The following is a 20,919-nucleotide window of genomic DNA, read 5'->3' on the forward strand; positions in this document are numbered from 1 at the left end:
ATCCAGTTCTGTTGGAGTAATTGGAATGTTCCAATTTTCTATGGCCTTGTCAATTATTAATTGAGTGATGCAATCATAGATGAGTGGAGCTAATGGACATCCTTGGGGAATACCTCGTGTTTTGGCAAAAGGTGATCATTAATTTCAAGTTGAAGAGAGTGAAATATTTTAAAAAAATGATGCACCAAGTCGAGCACTCAAAAACCACCAATGTCTCACCGAACCATAAACGACCCTTTCATAGAGATGATGACGAAAGTTGCAACGACGAGGAGGAAGAGGATGGGATTAATCACTTGGATGATCTTTCCGAAATGTCTCTCATGAATCGAAGCAACCAATTATTTTTAAATGACAATTCTTCGAACATGAATAGGATCGCCAAAGAGCATAACAACCATGAGGGTTCATCGTCTTCATCTGTTCCAATGATGATGGCGAATAATCATGAAAGTACAATTTTAGAGCCACCTCGAAAGAAGAAAATTTCACACAGTCATTCCGATCACCACAACAATAATAATTACCCAATTTCATCATCCATTCACGAAAATCAACAAGAATCGAGTCATCGCGAGCACATGATGACTTTACCCAATCACAAATTTCAAAAATTATTTTCACAACCAAATTCAATATTTCAATTAATTTTTAAAAATCAATGGAAAACATTATACGAATTTATTGAAGAATTATTTTCAAAATATTCATGGATCCATTCCACAAGTGAAATTTCTCAACACATTTCATCCATCCATGACACTCAACAATTTGAAAAAATTTCACAACCATCAACCACCATCTCATTGAAACAACGATTACAACATTTATCACCCAAATATATTCAAATGTTAAATCAACATTTCATTGCCATTCCACCAGATGCTCCAAATTTGGAACTCACTCTTTCTAAGGCTGCATTGGAATATTCACAAGAATGTTCAAGTGTACGAGTACCATCACTGATGAGTGATCATCCAAGTGTACGAGTACCATCATTACGTGATGAATCTTCCATTCTTCTTTCAAATCCTCATTTTCATCTCAGTTTTAGACAAACTTGTAACATTTCAGAATTGGTGGATCGAATCATTGAAAGTATTTTTGCAGAAACAAGTTCACAAAATGAAAAACCAAAACATGTCTTGTGTTTTGGATTTGCTAAAATTAGACCCAATGCAGCACATGGAATCTCGACCATGACTACGGTTCAATCATTTTTTCCAAACTCGATCATTGATATTGTGAAAAGTCAAGAATGGGAAATATTATTATCTCTTGTTGGAGATTGTGTGATGAGTTATATTTTGAGATATTGTATCGTATTAAAAGGAACAATACCACGAAATAGTTTTCTTCAAATTTGTGGAAAACCATTGTATCATTATTGCCAAAATCTGAAAGAAAAGAAGAAACCACTTGCAGCACATTCATTAAAATTATTTCAAGAATTTGAGGAAATTATGAAGGACGAGAGAGAATTATATAATGAGAATGATCACCTGAGAAATTCACAGGTCATGATGATGAATGTGCGTTCGGACATTCACGAATTGGATCATCATCATAGTAGTAGTAGTAACTCGCACTCATTATTCAAGAAATTATCAACACTTTCGCACGAGAAGGAAGAGGAGGAGCTCGAAGAGGAGATGCACGAACAAGACGATCATGATCCTTCCAAACCATTACTTCTCGTATCAGAATCTGCGCTTCATTCTCTATTTTTGGACGAGTTGGAAGATCAGCAACACCTAATCGTTAATCCCATCCATACTACCACCACCACTACTACTACCAAGACTACTACTGAGACTCAAGACGATCGTATGGTACTCGAGTTTCATGATGAACATGTCGAGGATGATCATGTTGTGATGCATGTGATTCCTCCTCGGCGACAACGACGACACCAACGACAACGTAATGGAAATGATACATACAGTATTTCTGAATGTTTTATTCCTCGACAAGTCATGTTCTATTCGAATAAGAAGACACCTGTATTGGGATTTCCACAGAAACGTAGGTATTCATCATTCAAGAGTTTTTAATGTACAACAACAGTACGACCATAATTCTATTCATTCATTCATTCATATGATTTGTAGACATGTTCAATACGATGGAAAGATCGATTGAAGGTGCAAAGAAATTATTTAATTTTATTTTTTATGGTAAGAGGTGAGTTTACGAATGATTGTGTGTGAATGAAGAAAAATTCATCTTTTTCAAAATAATAATATTTTGACAATGACAATATATACATGATCCATACATACATTAGAGAACAACCTGATAAAAGACATGTCAAAGGTTATGGTTTTCTCTTAGAATTACTATTGGAAATGAAACATTGTCAAGTGAAACATCTCAAATCGACTCCCTATCGACTCTCTCATTATTGTCCATTGAAAAGAATTCAAAAAAAGAAAATCATTTCAAATACCATTTCCATTTCACATGCTGAACAACCACTCCTTTATAAAAAGATTGAAGATAAAAATATCAACAAGCATGGAAGTAGTAATATGGTATTGAGAATGGAACAATTGTTATGTACTCAAGAGGAGAATGATGGCACCATGATGGTCATGGATACTCTCAATTCCTCTCGTACAGTGCGTGATGATGATGCTGATACGAATAGTAATAGTAGGAACATTACCATTGCACCACAAATAGAAAGTGAAGTCATGTTAAATTCTTCAGAACAATTTGAAAATTTAGTGAACATGACTCAATCCTATGATAAGGTTTCACAATTTATCAAATCGACATGTAAAAAATTAATACCCTTTGAATTATTTGGATCTCAACACAATATGAATGTGATCTTTCATAATATTGATAGAATTGTATCATTGGGAAGATATGAAACATTAACATTACATGAATTAATGCAAAATATTAAGGTGAATGATATGAAATGGACGATTCGAAATCCATCAAAGAATTCTACTACTGCAATTAGTACTATTACTGCTCACTCTTCGCATCGGTCAGTCGATGTCTTGCAATTCAAAAAACAAACATTTATGGCTCAACAATTTATTCTATTTTTATTCAAACATATTATTATGGTATTATTAAGTACACATTTCTATATTACTGAAAGTGATCAACATCGAACAAAATTATTATATTTTAGAAGAGAGACTTGGGAATATATTAATCGAGTATCATGGTCAAAAATTAATAATCAAGATTCTTCATGTGATTTCTTGCATGGAAATCAACAAGAAATTGTTGAAACTATGAATCGAGGAAATAATTTACAACAAATAGAAACACAACAAGAACCACAACAACAGAAACAACAGAAACAACCACAACAACCACAACAACCACAACTACTACCACAACAAGATCATACTTACTCGACTCTCTTTAAACCTATTGAAAAAGATTTGGCTCTACAATTGTTAAAAAAGAAATCTCTTCCTTACACGAGTGTGAGATTACTCCCAAAACAAAATACTGCTCGACCAATTATTAATTTAGGAAAGCGAGTAATGAATTCTAATGCTGTTTCTTCTACTACTACTGCGACGACGAACACAAAGAATGATTTTTTAAATCCCAACACTTCAGAATTCAATTCTCATTCGTATTCGATCAATTCTAAACTCAGAGATTTATTAAGCGTTTTAAAATTTGAAACGAATAGAAATCCAGAATTATTAGGAAGTTCAGTATTCAATCCTTTGGACATGTATAAGAGATTATTACCATTTGTAAGAATGTGGAAAGAACAAGTACATCATGTCAGTGAAAAATTGAAAATATTTGAAAATAAGGAAAATTTAATGTTGTTGCAACAAGATCAATACTCGACACCATCGAATAATGATGATGATTTACATCTCAACACTCAACTTCTTCCACTCTATATTGTTAAAATTGATATCAAAGGAGCCTATGATTCAATTCCTCATCAAAAATTATTTCATTTAATTTCAAATTCAATTATTAGAGAGGATGAATACATTTCTGTGAAATATCATGTTATTCGACCATATATTGGAAAGTTAATATCAAAATATGAGCGAGTAATCATGTGTCCTAATCAATTTATGAGATTTACAAAATTACTCAATTCTCAACTTTCACACAAATATTGTAAATCCATATTCATCGATCAAGTATCCTATACATCGGTTCATTCCAATGATATGAACATGTTATTGAAAGAACACATTTCACAAAATTTAATCAAAATTAAGAATGAATTTTATATTCAAGTGATTGGAATTCCACAAGGAAGTATTGTATCACCTTTATTATGTAGTTTATTATATGCTGATTTTGAGAGAGTGTGTTTGAGTCATGATTTACCTGGAATGCACTCGAGTGGTGGTAATAATGGTAGTGGTAGTGGTAGTGGTAGTAGTTCCACTTCACATTCAGACTTGAAGAATTCCCACTCATCAAGCATTGTACTCTCTTCGTTGGAGAGTATGATGATTGGTACTACTAGTGGTAGTAGTAGTAGTACTTGTAGTAGTAGTCATAACAGTACGAGTCGTAGAAATAATCATGTTGGTAATACTGGTAGTGCTAGTGCCTCACATTCTTCTCAACATGATGTGAATAAGGACGGTACATGGAATTACTTTTCCAATGAGGACTCCACTCTCAAATATTTCATTCATGTATTGAATAGTAATGCTGCTGCTAGTACTACTACGTTGACTACCTGTGAGAGCCATGAACGAGTGGATTCTTCTTCAACCACACTCTTCACTGCTACAAGTGTGCACCATGATACCGCTACTACTACTACTACCACAGCTACTACTACTACTAGTAGTCATGGCACTAATTTTGTGTTAACACCACCCATTTCATTCATGAAGAGAGAATTAGTGCCATTGTTTTCACCCATTGTTGAACCATTACTACACAAATCTCATCTCTCTACCAGTACTAGCAATAGTAGTAGTATGAATGATCATCATAGCAATAGTAGTAGAACAAGACAAAATGGTGCTCAAGTATTATCTCTTCCTCAATATTTAATTTCATCACCCCCTGTGGTGTTTCAAAAAGAAGCTGGGCAAATTCTTTCACCACCACCACCACTCCCACAACATGAGGATACTGTGTCATTATCCAATTCTTCAAATTCTTCATTGGTGCTTGTTCCCTCTATTGGAGTACTATTGAGATTGATTGACGATTTTTTATACATCACCAATAATAAGAATGCTGCACAATATTTTCTTGAAAGAATGCATACAGGTAATCCAGAATATGGAATTAAAATTAATCCAAAAAAGACAAAGGTGAATTTTGAAACCAGTGTAAAATTAACAAGCTTAACTCTATGTGAATATCATGCTGAACATTTGATTCGATGGTGTGGATTTAATATTGATACCCAAACACTGAATATCACTGTAGATTATTCAAGATATTGGGATTGTCATTTAAAAGATAAGATTTCGAGAGACTGCAGAACTCCCGGTTTTAATCTTTGTAGAAAACTCAAACAAACCATTAGCTGGAAATGCACACCTCTCGTGATTGATGGTACTATTAATTCTCGTTTCACATGCTATTTGAATGTGTATCAATTATTTCTATTTGTTGCAATGAAATTTCACACCACCATTCGGCACAAGATGAAACCCCAATGGGATAAGAAAAATCTTGCTCACATGAAATCAGCCTATAACTTGTGCAAGACAACAATTTCTGACATTGTTGGATACATGTGGATTTGCATTCAAAGCAGAAAGAAAGTGATACACAAATTTGGCTCGTTTTGTGAGTTGGAAAAGTTGTACGTGCAATATTTGGGAGTTTGTGCTTTTCACATGATACTGCAAAGAAAACATTCACACTATGTTCCTTTTGAAATTTTGACCCAATTACGAATTGTCAAAAGAAATTTATTGGCCTCTATGGAGGAAACTGGGACAAAACAACTCATGAAACGAGTTACTGAAAGAAGATTCTCTACGGAGCTATTGAATCATATTCAATTCTAACAGAACCCGTTCTCATGATTGTTCTACACAGATTCAATAACTCGTGAAAGATCCAAATCTTCGAGCGATATCGTTTCAATATATCCTTCATATTTCTCTCGAATCAAGTGCAAGAACAATACTAATGCATACAATAAATTATTACGTCCTGGCTGACATTCTAACACACTGCCATCATCTTCGACGTTGAAATGTGGTACAGGCTGTAAGGTTGTCAAGCATAAAAACAGTCCCTTCTTGGTTGGTAAAATCTTTGAATCGCCACCCTTTTTCTTGATTATGGCATTAGCAACAGCTGGAGCCATACTTCTTGGTTTGTAAAGCCCCATTCCATTACTACTTGGTTCTTGTGGTCTTGTCTTGTCACGGTAATATTTTTGAGTAAAGCTATTCGATCCATGAGAATCCAACATGAAATCCATGTATTTGCAAACCAAGTATACTAAAATCTCCTCGTCGCTTGGGTAGTCATTCTTCAAATGTTCACTGAAACTGCCAAGCTTGTCAAATGATCCTCTGGCCATGGCTCTTATTCGGTCAACAATGTGCTTCCTATTTCCAATCTTGTCAAGAGAGGAGGATGGTACGCTCAAATATCTTTCAATCTTTAAACGTTTTCTTAATAAAATTTCAAAATCTTGATAAAGTTGAGGCTTTTGCTTTTGTTGATCGAGTACATTAACCATTGTAGACAAAATATATTTTAAAGTGTATCTGGACGTGTCCTCTGAAAGTGGAATAAATGTTGGAATGGCGTGTTGATATTGAGGTGAAATGTCTAGTGGATTGTAGCAATCATAACCCTTAAATTGTCCATTAAAGGTTTTGTATAATTGTGAATTAATATTTTCCATGTCACTTGTGATAGGAGTTAAAATTTTAAAAATTATCCATCTTCTCATATTTTCAGCCCAATTATTCACAATAAATGTATTTAAATTATATTTTTCTAAAGATTGAGAGGCTTCTTCGCTCAAAAGAAGTGCATTGCTGTGCATTGCATGATTTTGAGCCCTAGCTGATGATTGCCAAGACAACATTTCAGGGTTAAAGTTGGCGGAAGGAGCCAATCGATACGCAACATTTTCACTTTCCATTCCACCTGTGGTAAATCCTTTATCTCTAACGACTGGATTTGAAAAGATTAATGAAGTGGTTGGCATTGTGCTATCGAAATCTATTATTGCAGCATTTGGGCCAACAGAAGTCGAACCTAAAAGAAGTCCTCCAGTGCTTGATGTTGTAGAGGTAGTGGGGAGAGATGGTGGTGGTGGATAGGTAAGTCCCAATGTATCAGCCATAGCGGTATTGCTAAGAGGACTGCTCATAGTTGTTGGATATCCAGATCTACCAAATACTAAATCATAATTAATCGTTCCATATCTGTCGGCTTCTTTCCTTGTAGAAAGAATTTCTCTTCGTTGTTCGCTTCTTTTTGCTTCCTGTTGTAAATATTCTTCATACAGTGCTGTATTGTATTCATCAATTTCTTCTCTAGTATTTAAACCTAGTAGAGCACTGGAAGGAGTACTCATAAAAGTGGGACGGAGTTGCTCTTGTGTTGTTGGTTTTTTAGATCGAGAAGGAGGCTTTCCGATGAATAGACTCTTAATATTTCTGAACATGGTCTGTAATGTGTTGTTTGGAGATTTCAAAAACTCTTGACTCCACTTGTATAATTTTCCTCCACGATATTCATGCTCTTGTTGCGAATAAAAAGTTGGCTTGTTCCACAACTTGTTCATACGACGAATGATGAAATAAAACAATAAAATGCAAATTAAATAGGAGAGTAGGTAATAAATAATGACCGAAGAAGTAATTGCTCTCATCACGGCAATTCTGAATATATTGGTATGTATAGCAACGAATAATAATAACAATAAGATTGATAATTGGATGACATTGTTCCAGGCTTGTCGGTAAGAGTTTTCTATTGAAAGTGAATATTGTTTCGCTTTGTAGAGAGGTGAAAGCTTATCTATGGGATGAATAGAAGGATATTTATGATGACTGAAAATATTATCATCGGTCGTCCTATTATCATCAATAATACTTTCTTGAGGTTGATCAGATTGCGCTTGTGAAGTCAGATGCATGGAAGAGGAGGTTTGTGGAGTTGTTTCCACGTTGTTCGGGTTGGATTGAAGGTGGTGTTCATCATGACTCCTCCCAAAAAACATTTTGAGGTATTTTTTGTTTAAATTGAATCACGCAAAAAGTCATTGAGAGAAAATTATACATGACGATGATAATTCATATTTACATGATATTATGATGAAGATGTTCTATCGTGCACTTCGAAAGCTAAAACAACATTAAATTATTATCTTGAATTCAAATCAAACCATAAATCTCCTCATTTTTATTTTGTTTTTTGGACTTGTTCAGCGTTTGTAGAAAATGATGTTGTCTCAGGTGAATCTGAGAGACCTGTAATATCTAACAAGAATTACATGGAATGATGAAACAACTTTATCAATTTCATCACCTTTCGGCTGATGCAACCTTGATGACACACTAGCTTCTGACTAGCATGCTTTAAAATTTGAAAAAGTAATTTTGGATGAACGACACCCACGATTAAAAATGCTTCAACCTCAGGCAACACGATCATCATCATCAGGTATCGTAAGCAATACTTCACCTCCTTCTTCTTCACCTGTCTGCGCTCTCATCATTAGAGAGCAACAACAAGTCATCGCTAATATTAACGATATCGATGGATCCCTTGTTGCTTCTCAGCCTCTTGGAGGAATAAATTTTTCAAATATTTCTCCTGGATCCCGAAGTAATTTATCTAAAACAATAACCGTAGATAATAGGAGTGATGAAGACATTACGATCCGGTTAAGTTTTGTTCATCAACAAATTTCATCATCATCACTGAACACTGTAAACCATTCAACTATTAGCAACAGTAGTACCAATCCAAGTAATACCGCCGTATCAAGCAATGTACAAACAACTTCGGCAGTCACATTTCAAACATTTGATTCCAGTGATCAACAATTTTCTAATCAAATGTTCAATACTTTATATAACTTCCAACAAATCAAAATCAAAAAATTTGAATCAAATAATTTTGTCATTAATTTTCATCCGAACAAATTACCATCACTCTCTGATTCTTTCAAATCTCACGATCTTAAGTCTTTCAAAGGAAATATTGTGTTAGATGTTATCTCTCTAAAATATAACGACAAGATTAAAATACCTTTCGCAGTAGAATTCAATCAGAGCAAGCTAAAGCTAGATGAGAATGAAATTGAATTTGGTACTTCTATTATTAACCGCAAATATATCAAAGAATTCACGATCACCAATATTTCTGAAGAAGATATTACGTTTGGTATTTCTTCAAAAGATAATGTCATCATTAGAAATACATCTCATCGATCTAGAAGTTTTTCAAATCCTTTGATTATTTCTGAGGATAGAGCAATTGCCGAGTTGACTTTCTCAGAGTATGAAACTGGAAAGTTATTAGGAAAGACCGAAAATGTAATTATGGCTCATTCATCACTGAGGGTAAACGTTGTTTTCATTCCCAAAATCATTGGCGAATTGAATGTCAATATATCGATATCAAATGACATTGATGGAGTTCTTTCAACAATTAATTTTAAATCGATTGCATACACTACAGATGCATCTGATGCAATACCAAGTAAGAGTCGAAGTATTCTTGTGTTGGATGAATTTGGAAAACAAGCCATCTCAAAAATTGATTTTGGAGACTTTTTTAAAGGACAGACAGTGTTTAGAGTGATTACATTGAGAAATCAGAGTAACGAGTCGTATGATATTTATTTGACTACGAGTAGTAGTAGTAGTAGTAGTAGTAGCACTTCTAATAATTCATTGCAAACATCCTCCTCCACTACAACATCAAGCATTGGTGGAAACTCTCCAGTTGGAGGACAATCCCAAATAACTCCACAAGAGAATGCGAAGGAGCATGATTTCATTCACTTTGAAGTTTTTGATCCAAACATTCACAATGCACTTCTCCACAATGATGAAAACTCTTCCACTCAACAAAATTCTGGAGCATTCACTACTGGTGGCTCTTCGTCCCTGTACAGAGAAAGCATTGAAGAAATTACGTTACTACCAAAGAGTGATCGAAAAGTTCTTGTTTGTGCTCACGTACCTCTTGATGAGAATTGTTTATTCGATACATTAATGTCCAAAATTAAGACAACCATATTAATTACCACCAAAAGCACAAGCGGTAGTTCCAATGTCATGACCACTTCGAGCAGTAGTGCCACCAGCACTATTATGAGTGCTAGTGGAAGTAGCAATGTTGGCATGGGTGGAATGATGACACCCCCTTCGACAAGTATCACCTCTTTGGTTGGAGTTGGTAGTAGTGGAGTTGGTAGCAACACTGGTTCTACTTCGACTATTAACCCGAACACCATACCAACCACCACGATCATCACATCAACAACAACAACAACACCAGAACGACGAGTGTTGGCCACTCTCAAAGCCATTGCTCATACCTGTACTTCCATCATTGAAGTCTCTCCAACCAATATCAAATTTGGTGATAGCACTATTGGAGATATCAAATTCGCCTCAGTCACTGTCTTTAACAAGTCTGATTTACCTACACGAATTTCTGTTCAATTTACTTCCAAAGTGATTACTTGTAAGACAAAAACAGCTCTTATTGCTCCTCACAAATCTATTAGAATTAGTTTTAGATTATCTCCAAGAAGAGTCAATCCAAATTATAGAAAACAAATTACAATTGTGAATGAAAACAACAAATTGAATGAGCAAATTATTGAAGTCGAATCTAACAACGTGGACAGAAACATGTTGAATTTTCATTGCAAATTTTATGATGTTCACACTTCCTCGCAACACAATTATGCAAAATCTATCAACTTTGGAGTCGTTGCTTTGAATGGAATTGCATTATCCAAATTTCAATTGTCTAACATTTCAGACGAACCCATTGTTTTACGTTTGAGATCATCCTTAATGGAGAATGAACTTGTTCCCTATAGAATATCACGAAAGAATTCTTCCATTCAACAACAACAAGACATGATATCAAGTAGTGCCAATGAGACCGCTTCAGACAATGACAACATTCAACAGACATCACCACCCTCCGATGTCTATTCTCCCTATGATAGCAGTTCCACAACAACTTCATATCATACGACCACTGGAACAGGAAGTGGAGTGGATTCTGCCTCTTCACCAGTGTTCAAACATCACAAGAAGAGAAAAAGAAAACAACAAATTACCACACAGACCACCCAAACGACCACCACAGCAGCAACCACAGCAACCACAGCAACAAAAACTTCAAATGTTGTTTCTGCTGCTGCTTCTCCCACATCTCTTCAACAACAACCAATCAAACCCACTCCATTGTTGAAACTCAAAGAGGAATCTTTTCACATGAAACGATCCACTTCATTGCATGAATCATTCCGAACAGGTAATCATGTAACGGCCAGCACACCTACCTTATTCAACACGGATTTTGCTGGCGTAGATGAAATTAGTACATTGGTGAGCTTTGACTCTGATGATAGTGATGAAGATAACATGGACAACTTTTCAACGATCAGTGGTCATTCGGACATGTTCATGGGGAACACCGCTCCAATTTCAAACCCTCAAGAGTTTTGTGATGATTTACTCACTCTGTATGAAAAAATTCAAGAAAATCTTTTTGATCAAACGAACAATCAACAAGTGGCAGATGAAGAGTCAATTATTAATGATGAACTAACATTCAAAAACAAGTTATCCTTTGCAATTGAACAATATATTCTAGTTCCATGCGATTTAATTTCAATTGAGCCTCGATCATCCATGGATATTTTTGTTACTTATTCACCAAAGAGCACCAATAGCAAATTTATGACCACACCTTCCAATATTTCTCCTCTCAGTCTTCACAGTGATGTTTCATTTTCAAGCAATACTTCTATTAATGCCATGAAAAAGAATTTTGAAAAACTTTTTATTGAATTGGTGGAATATGATCGAACATTGGTTGATGAAATTATTCCAAAAGACTCTCTTCCACCAAGAGAACTTACGGTTCAATCAAAAGTTTGTCTCTCCATGATGGAAATCGCTCAAAAAAATATTAACTTTGGATCCATTACCAATGTTGAAGACCGAAAGAAGACTATTACCATCAGTAATGCATCTGAAGTTCCATTACTATTTCGTGTGAAGAGATCTGGCTCCATTGCCTCCAATGACATTAAAATATTGGACATGTTGGAGTGTGGTGGTGTTGTTCGTCCATACGGAAGTAGAGACATTCAATTATATTTCAAACCTTCTCTTCCAGGAGTATTCAATGAGACATTAACATTTGAGAATATTTTAGACGAATCTGAAAAGATTCATATTGTTGTAAAGGCTGATATTAGAAACTATGAAAAGTTTACACTCAAATCCAATGATGTCAATTTTGGAAATATTTTAATTGGTCAACCTAGCATTTCCAGAAAAATTGTAGTGACCAATATGAGTAAGAATAGAAGAATATTCGAAACTATGATCGAGTATGTGAGCTTTAGTTTTTGTAGATTTGAATTTGAATACGATTTGGAACCAGTGAGTCAAAGCACAGAAATTGAAAAATTAGAAACAGAGCTCGAAAAATTGGAGCATAAATATAGAATTTGTGTGAGAAAGAATAAGACTTCAAAAATTAAGAAACTCACAGAAAGGATCAATGAAATCAAAAAGGAACTCAATTTTGATGATAATACACCAGTGGGTCGAGTGGACGATGATGTTTTCATCTCTGAAAGCGATGATGAAGGAAAAAAGGAACGAAAATTCAAGAAGATTGAAGAGAATGGTATTCGATTTGCAATTCCAGCCAGAATGTCTCAGGTCATTAACTTGAAAATCAAACCTTATCTCATAGGCGCAACTAGTCCCAATGTTGCTTTTGAAAATGGTATTTGTAGAATGCTTGTCTATGAGAATAGAAATACGGATGAGCAAAAAATGGTGACTTTGAGTTCTGTCGTATACTACGATATCAAATCGTATACCATGATGACATCATCCTTAACAAAAGGTTCGCAAGAATCTTCAACATTAATGGTAACTCCAGTCTCACCACTCTTGGGAAAGGGTCACATGATCGATATGGAAAGACCTCAGTGGTCTGGAGTTAACTTGGCTTCTTTACCGAACAAGGAGTCTACCAATACGACTGCCATGACGGTTGGTAGTACTAGTAGTGGTAGTAATGGTAGTAATGGTAGTACTACACAACTACCAACATCCAGAATTGTGACTCTTCCAACAAAGATTGAGAAAATGACACAGTCATCCAAACCAACCTCATCCACAAATTTACTCAAATCAATTCAAATACTTTCTCCTGAAATTGATTTGGGTACAATATCTGTTGGTGAAAAAGTGAAATGTAAGATTTCCATAACCAATGAATCGAAAACAGAAGAATCAGGTTTTGTCATATTGGAAGGCTCCAAACAATCATCCGATTGTGAACTTCAATTTAGCAAAAGAAATGGAACTCTACCACCAGGAAAGTATGAAAATATTGAAGTCGTATGTGAGTGGTTTAGTCCTGGTACACAAACTCGCACTGTGAACATTCGAGATTTAAGAACCAAAGTGATCCACAAATGTACGATCAAAGGCAATGTTATTGTAGACTCTCCCATTCACTTTGAGAATTTGAGTGATGATCGAATTCTCAATTTTGGTTTTTGTTATATCATGAATAATGAGGCATCAGAAGAGGATCGAGCAAGCCATTTAACAACAAGTGAATCCTCTACCATTTTGAATACTTCTCTCCACAATTATGCAAAAGTTTCGAGTTTCAAAGTTCATAATACCAAAGACTATGCGCTCACTCTTAAATTAACCTCCAATTCCAAGAAACAAATTTTCATATTCAAAGATGAATCTCTCAGTAGTAGTGAACCAATCACTCTGTTGAAAGTTAATCCTCATGAAATTGTACCAATATTTGTAGCCTTCAAACCCTATATGAATATGAATTTAGCTAATAAGGGAAAATGTACTTCATTTGCAAGTAGTATTGTATTGAGTGTTTTGAATGAGGAAAAACAAATGTATTCTCAAGTCATTCAAATTCGAGCATTTATTGGAAAGAGTATTCTCAATGTTGATACTCAATTTATTGATTTTGGATGGTCCAGCAATTTAAAACAATTCACAGGTAGTTTCACAATTTCCAATGGCAATCAATATCTACCACTCGAATATGAAATTATTTCATCCTCTCCCAATGAATTGTATGTGTGTCATGAAAATTTATTGAAAGGAGTATTGAGTGGAAACAAAACTCAAGAGGTTCAATCTCCCACACAAAGTCCTTCGAAAACTTGTACTCATCCACATACCCTTACGATACCATTCATCTTTCAACCATCCTCCAGTGGTCTCCATGATAATTACTTTACAATAGTGAACAAATCTGCATGTTACCATCATGCGGAATCTACAGCAACAGCAACAACAACAACAACAACAACCATAGCAGGTCATCATCATGCGGAATCAACAACCATAGCAGTTCGTGCATTTGTCGATGATCGAAAGTCTCTTCGTAATAATCTTGTTGCAGACAGCTCTGGAGTGGATGCTTTGATATTCAACACAGTTTATGTGGTGAAGGAACGTTTACCAGTGATACAGGAAGAACCACATGCTCAACAAGAGAACTCTTCTGCTAGTGCTTCTGAAGTGGATAACAACCTTGGTGGTGATCTTACGACATCTTCTTCAGATGAACTCTTCATATCTGGTGTTCCTCTACCACACGTACAACAATTAGCAAAACAATTAATTGAAGATTATGAATATGTAGATGAATCTGAAAAGGATTTAATTGAGGAAATTCAAAATTCAATCATTTTAGGTATTCAAGAATTCCAAATGTCTAACATTTCAAAACAAGACATGTTTCTCATACCATACAGTGATGTGGACATGATCGTTTTTGTGAAAAAGAAAAAGAATAATACTAGTTTGCGGAGAAGTAATAATCAAGGCATCAACAATGGTAGTAATAACTCTCTGACTTCTAAAGATCGTCTTCAAGTCATGTTGAATTCTGCCAATCATTCATTCAATCAATATTCCAAGAGAGGAAAACCATTCATTTTACCAGCTGGAGAACAATTAACATTGGTGACCATGTTGACTGGTCTTCCATTGAACATGTCCATTCTCGATATTGAAACTCTTTTAAAGAAATCAAATGTAAATGTTCAACGATCTCTCATTTTGGCAGATGATAAGGAACATGTATTGAAATTGATCAATGTTCATATTCAATTGGGAATATCAGATGTTACACTTCGCTCCAACTCTATTAATTTGGGGAAAGTAGGATATGTCGACCAGTGGAATCCTCGAAAATTCCAAATCGTGTTGAATAATCACTCGGAGGTTATTGCAAAAGTGAGACTCGTGTCGAAACCCAATGAAATTGAATTTCTCTCCAACGTTTTCTCCAATGATCTCAGAAATGAGAACAATCCTACTACTAGTGCTAGTAATAATAATCATGCGAATAATAGTAATAATAACCATGCGAATAACAATAACATTGGCTATAACATGACTGGATCATCAGGCGATCAGAAAGTGAACAAGATGGAATGGACCATTCCTCCAAAGGGTCAAAAGACAATTTTAGCCACCCTCAAAACCAATGAGTATATGGATAAGAAACCACTCGATCCAGATGGACTCATTTCACTTCCTGTCGTCTTTGAAAATTTATTCAATCCATCCAATGTATTGACTGCTCAAATTACTGCAAATATCACTCAAAGAGTTTGGGAAATATTTGGATTACAATCCAACAATACGATCAAAATGCCATTATTGCAATGTCCTGAAATTATGAAAACAAATAGTAACACGAGTTCTGTGAGTGATTTAACATTGACCATCACCAACAATAGTCCTTCTAAAATTGATTCTAAATTTAGAGTCGTGTACAACAATCCAAGTATTTATCACTTTTTGAAAATTGATTTACTTGATTTCTCAACAAGCATACCAATTAAGGAATACAAATTTGAAAAGAAGTCTACTCTTTATATTAGAATTAGGTGTCGAGCGAAACAAAATGCAACCATTCCACATGAACTCTATTCATTAATCAACACTCCAGATGATTTGAATATTCATCCAAACGATTTGAAATATATGAACATTGGAAAGTTAATATTTGAATCTTCCAATCAACCAAAAGAATCTTTTGATATTTATGGAGCAATTATTCAATATCCAACCTTTTCACTTTCTGTAGACAAGTTAGATTTTAAATTACCATCCAATTATTATTTCAATGTTGGTTCATTATTGAGTGATGAGTCCAAAGATGTATCAACATGTTGGAACATGCAAGATGACTCTTCTCCTCCTATCCACAATGCACAAAGCAACATCTCTGAAGGAATAATCGAATCATCCAAAGATCATCATGGTTCAGAAAGAAAACGAGGTCATACTAGTACTACTGGTAGTAGTAATACGTTCACACTTCCCAAAGTTCTCCAAGAATCTTTTACTATCAAAAATATCAAAAAATATGAAGCACTCTATTTCAAAATTAAAAAGAGTTGGACCAATGAAGAAGAACTGGAAGGTGTGAATATTACCGTCTTTCCTGAAAAGGGTCTCCTTGAACCAGCTCTCTCTACAGTAATTAGTGTATTTATTGATTATTCATCCATTTCAAATATTGAGAAAGTCTTTGAAAAACTTTCCATGATTGGAAAGTCGTATCATTTAGTGGTATCGGATGAATATGCTCCATTGACCACACAAAATTTATCATTGAATGTTAAAGCAATGGATTATTACAAGATGTATGGAACTTCTACAGATTCCGAAAAAGTTGTGAGTGATGCTCATGGAATGGATCCACGTGGTGTAACTACTACGAGTCATACCTCCACCACGACGGATATTACTGCAATGTTGTTGGGTAATATCATTACTAGTAGTAGTAGTAATAGTAGTAATAGTAGTAGTAATAGAAGTAATAATAGTAGTAACATTGGTCATACGACTGTTCATTCGACTAGTAGTAGTAGTAGCAAACAACAACAACCATCCAAATCATTGAATGTACCCATATTGATATTGAAGGGATGTCGACAACTCTCATCATCTGGAAGCAACACAACTTCAAACAGATATGAAATTGAATTCAAACATAAGAGAACACTCACAAAAAAGACCATTGAAAGTAAGATTACATTGGAAAATCCATCACCTCAAGATGTTTCCTACAAAATTTATACCATTTCAGGTAAAATTAATTCGAGTACAAGTCCATTTACCATTAGTCGTACAGGTGGAACAATCGATGCCTTCGACTCTCATCAAATTACATTTACATTCAATACTGATTCTATTGAAAGCTTCTCTGATTATATAATGATTGAAAATTGTGAAAATCCACTTGATTTAAAGACATTGAGAGCATCTCTTGAAATTTTAAGCGAAATTGAAGATCCTGAAAAATTATTTGATATTCGAATTGATGGAATTAAGAGTATCAATACTACTAGTGATCTCATGGATGATAGTAATAATAATAGTAATAATGAATTACCACTCAAAATGGATTTAGGAACAGCATTTATTGATACAGTTATTAGACATCGATTCATTGATGTTGTGAATTTGAGTAATGATACTCCACTTGAATTCTTTTTCACATCGAATCACAATCCAGAAACTACTGAACTTCACTTTTCACTTTCATTAACTTCATTGAAACCATTCTATAGTTTACGAGTGGAACCAAAATCAAAAACAAGAGTTTATTTAATTTATAAGGTTCATAAGGAAATAATCAATGATAGTGTATCATCAACTCCTCCAACAATGATCAGTAGTAGTCATGATTCAAACACTGCAATGACGACCAATACAAACTTGATGATTGAATCTCGATCTCCTTCAACACCACCTCAGTCCATCATGATGGATCAGAGTCTCATGACAACTTGTCCTTCATTCCACTCTATGGATGACTCTCATACAACATTTATGGATGAATTTGATATTCTTGTCAAATGTAAATTAGTGAAAGATTATCAAAGAATGATCAAAGTGACAGCAACATGTGTGAGACCACAAATGTACTTGACAAGACAAGAAGTAACGTTTGTTTGCAATGAACAACATTCAATGACCATGATGGATGTTAATTACAATCCAATTGATCGATATCCAATTACACTCAAAAATTTACTCTCTGTTCCTTTACTTTATATCATTAGAGATGATTTTTGTAAATTATTCAAGATACATGTGGTCGATAATAATAGTTCACAAGTGGTATCATTTGTTCATAGTAGTAGCAACTTGAGTAGTAACGAAACTCTACCACCATTCTTCTTACCCATGACGAGTAGTAGTAGTAGTAGCACTACGAATACGACATTGAATACATGCACCACTACCAATCATGATCTTGCAACACAACAAACCATGGATGTATTGAATCATAGAATTTACTCCATTCCTCCAGAGAATACTCACACCATTGTGATTGAACCGATTGTTTCAAAACTTTCTAAAATGGATGCTAAATATTTAGAGGAACATTTATTTATTTATAATTATGAAAATATTCGTGAAAAGAAATTAATAACCATCAAATTCTCTCGAGGATCATCCATAACTCAATTTTATTCAACACCAGGATCCAAATCATCACCTGTATACAATGCCTTGGAAGAATCTATTGTCAATGTGATTACTCAATTTAGAAAATATTCAGAATATTATTTGTCAATGAAAAATTTAAGTGAATATGAAATGGACAACAGAAACAACAGCAGTGGAAGTGGTGGTTCTACGACATCAAGATCAAAACGAATTACTTTGGATGTTATTGAAGATATTCTTAGACAAAAAGAATTCACTTCTCTCTACTATGATATTCGATTCTTAACGGATGAATTGGTATTTTGGGGACTAAAAGGAAATGTTGTTGGAAAGGTGATATTTGATTTAGCGAACTTGTTGTACATTTCTTTATTCAAATATGGGTCATTATTCGCACAGAGAGACAAAACTTTGAGATTATCTGAGAGCAATCAATCACACAAGAGTAGTTATCATTCGTTCAAGCAGTGGATTGGCCAATTGTCCTACTATCTTTCCTATTTTCATGGAGAAGAGGCTTTTGAATTGAGACAGCTATTGGAAGATTTACTATCGATTCCAAGTGAATAAAGAGTTGATGAAAATTAGGTACAGATAATTGAAAAATGTAATTATTATTTACTCATTGATTTGGACATGAAAGAAGTTGAATGGCAGATGACTATAACAATGGTGCAGTAGATCAATACCAGCTTCATCATTAAATCGCTGTGAAAAATCTTTTTCAAACTAGTGTTGTAATGAAGGAGATCTCTTTGCATAGTATTCTTCCAAAGTTTCGTTTGGACCCAATAAAGCACCTAAATATTCCTTAATGGTCTGCTTCTTTTGAGATTTTCCTCCAAATCTGTCTAACAGAACTTGTTCATCAAATCTCTTTTTCAATTCTGTTGGAATTTCACTTTCACTCACAAAAGCAATCTTTTCGGTGGTCTTTTCATCCAAAAATACTAAATAGTGTGACCACAGTGACGAATAAATAAATTTCATCATCATAAATGAACTTGGAGTATATCTCTACTACATACCTTTAACAACTGCATATGCTGTAGAAAATAGCCATGGTGCTCTCATCAAACAAGCCAATTTCAATCGTTCAGGGAAATAATTCTGACATGTTCCCAAAATAGCCTTATCAAGCTTTGTGTCCACCAAAGACAATCCCCAATTATAGTAATCAATCAAGACAACAAATCTCTCTAACTTCCCCTGTGACTTTAAACGCAATTCATGTATCACAATTTCCAATACAAATCCTACTACTTTTTCTAACTGGTCGTATGGTAATGATCCAGGAACAAATTTATCAATTTCCAAACAAATGGCAGGAGATCCATCTTTATCATGACCCATGAAATAAACAAAATTCTCAACTTTGGTGAAAATACTATCAAAATGTGAGTAGGTCAATTTTTCTAATTGAATTCGTTCTCTCCATTTGATCAATTCAATAATAGAATTCATGGATTTGGAAACATCTCCATTGGTAGCTCTCAACCATCTCACATAAAACAAATCTGGATGAATTTCAGATTTGGTGAGAAATTGATTTAATGCATTCCATAAATCATTCATTGTTTTGAGAGAGTTCAATGTATTTGAATCATTGGATTCTTGTTGATTCGGAATGAGTCTTGTGGCCAATGCAGGATCAAATAATTGTTGTTTTAATGTTTCAACGAGAGGACGTTCTTGAGAGGAGATGAGTGAATCCATCGAATAAGTGTTATTCTTTTGAGGAGTTAATAGAGTGACCTTTTGAGGTGTTAATAGAGTGACCTTTTGAGGAGTTAATAGAGTGTTCAATAATTATTATCGACCAGTCTTTTGAAATTCCATCCGAATATATATTTCAATAATTATGGAATGTCAAAGTGATCAGAGAGGGTCAGATTATGAAGAATGTAGAAAAATGGTGCAATAAAGAAAATATTTCAAAAAATACAAATATTCGAGTATATATATTAATATATTCAAAATGATGAAATATGCATGAACCAATGAAGATCATCAAAAAATAGAAGAATTAACGTATTTTAAAAAAAATGTAATGTGCACCACAATCAGTTAATCCATCTTCTTTCACAACAAAAAACATACAAGGAATGATGATTGTTCCACAACAACAACAACAACAACAATAACGATCAACAACACGAATGAATCGGATGAGAAATCTTGATTTTTTTTCAAAAATATTTTTGTCTTGTAATTG

At 34.4% G+C, this 20,919-nt stretch overlaps 4 protein-coding genes across 4 annotated transcripts; 2 read left to right on the forward strand and 2 right to left on the reverse strand.

Annotated features, from left to right (window-relative positions):
* Nucleotides 1-176: 176 nt before the first annotated feature.
* On the forward strand, nucleotides 177-5,996 carry C9374_001721 (uncharacterized protein; the record flags this gene model as incomplete). The annotated part of the gene is made up of 3 exons (XM_044691060.1): nucleotides 177-2,025; nucleotides 2,112-2,184; nucleotides 2,288-5,996. The coding sequence occupies 3 exons, from the start codon at nucleotides 177-179 to the stop codon at nucleotides 5,994-5,996; spliced, it is 5,631 nt and encodes a 1,876-aa protein (XP_044551381.1).
* A 23-nt stretch (nucleotides 5,997-6,019) lies between these two features.
* Nucleotides 6,020-8,179, reverse strand: C9374_001722 (uncharacterized protein; the record flags this gene model as incomplete). The annotated part of the gene is made up of 1 exon (XM_044691061.1): nucleotides 6,020-8,179. The coding sequence occupies one exon, from the start codon at nucleotides 8,177-8,179 to the stop codon at nucleotides 6,020-6,022; it is 2,160 nt and encodes a 719-aa protein (XP_044551382.1).
* A 406-nt stretch (nucleotides 8,180-8,585) lies between these two features.
* On the forward strand, nucleotides 8,586-19,274 carry C9374_001723 (uncharacterized protein; the record flags this gene model as incomplete). The annotated part of the gene is made up of 1 exon (XM_044691062.1): nucleotides 8,586-19,274. One exon carries the CDS (start codon nucleotides 8,586-8,588, stop codon nucleotides 19,272-19,274), a length of 10,689 nt encoding a protein of 3,562 aa, XP_044551383.1.
* A 159-nt stretch (nucleotides 19,275-19,433) lies between these two features.
* Nucleotides 19,434-20,420, reverse strand: C9374_001724 (uncharacterized protein; the record flags this gene model as incomplete). The annotated part of the gene is made up of 2 exons (XM_044691063.1): nucleotides 19,434-19,654; nucleotides 19,733-20,420. 2 exons carry the CDS (start codon nucleotides 20,418-20,420, stop codon nucleotides 19,434-19,436), a joined length of 909 nt encoding a protein of 302 aa, XP_044551384.1.
* Between the last annotated feature and the right edge of the window lie 499 nt (nucleotides 20,421-20,919).

The sequence above is a fragment of the Naegleria lovaniensis genome (genome assembly GCF_003324165.1).
Source record: "Naegleria lovaniensis strain ATCC 30569 chromosome Unknown tig014, whole genome shotgun sequence".
Classification (NCBI taxonomy): domain Eukaryota; phylum Heterolobosea; class Eutetramitea; order Acrasida; family Naegleriidae; genus Naegleria; species Naegleria lovaniensis.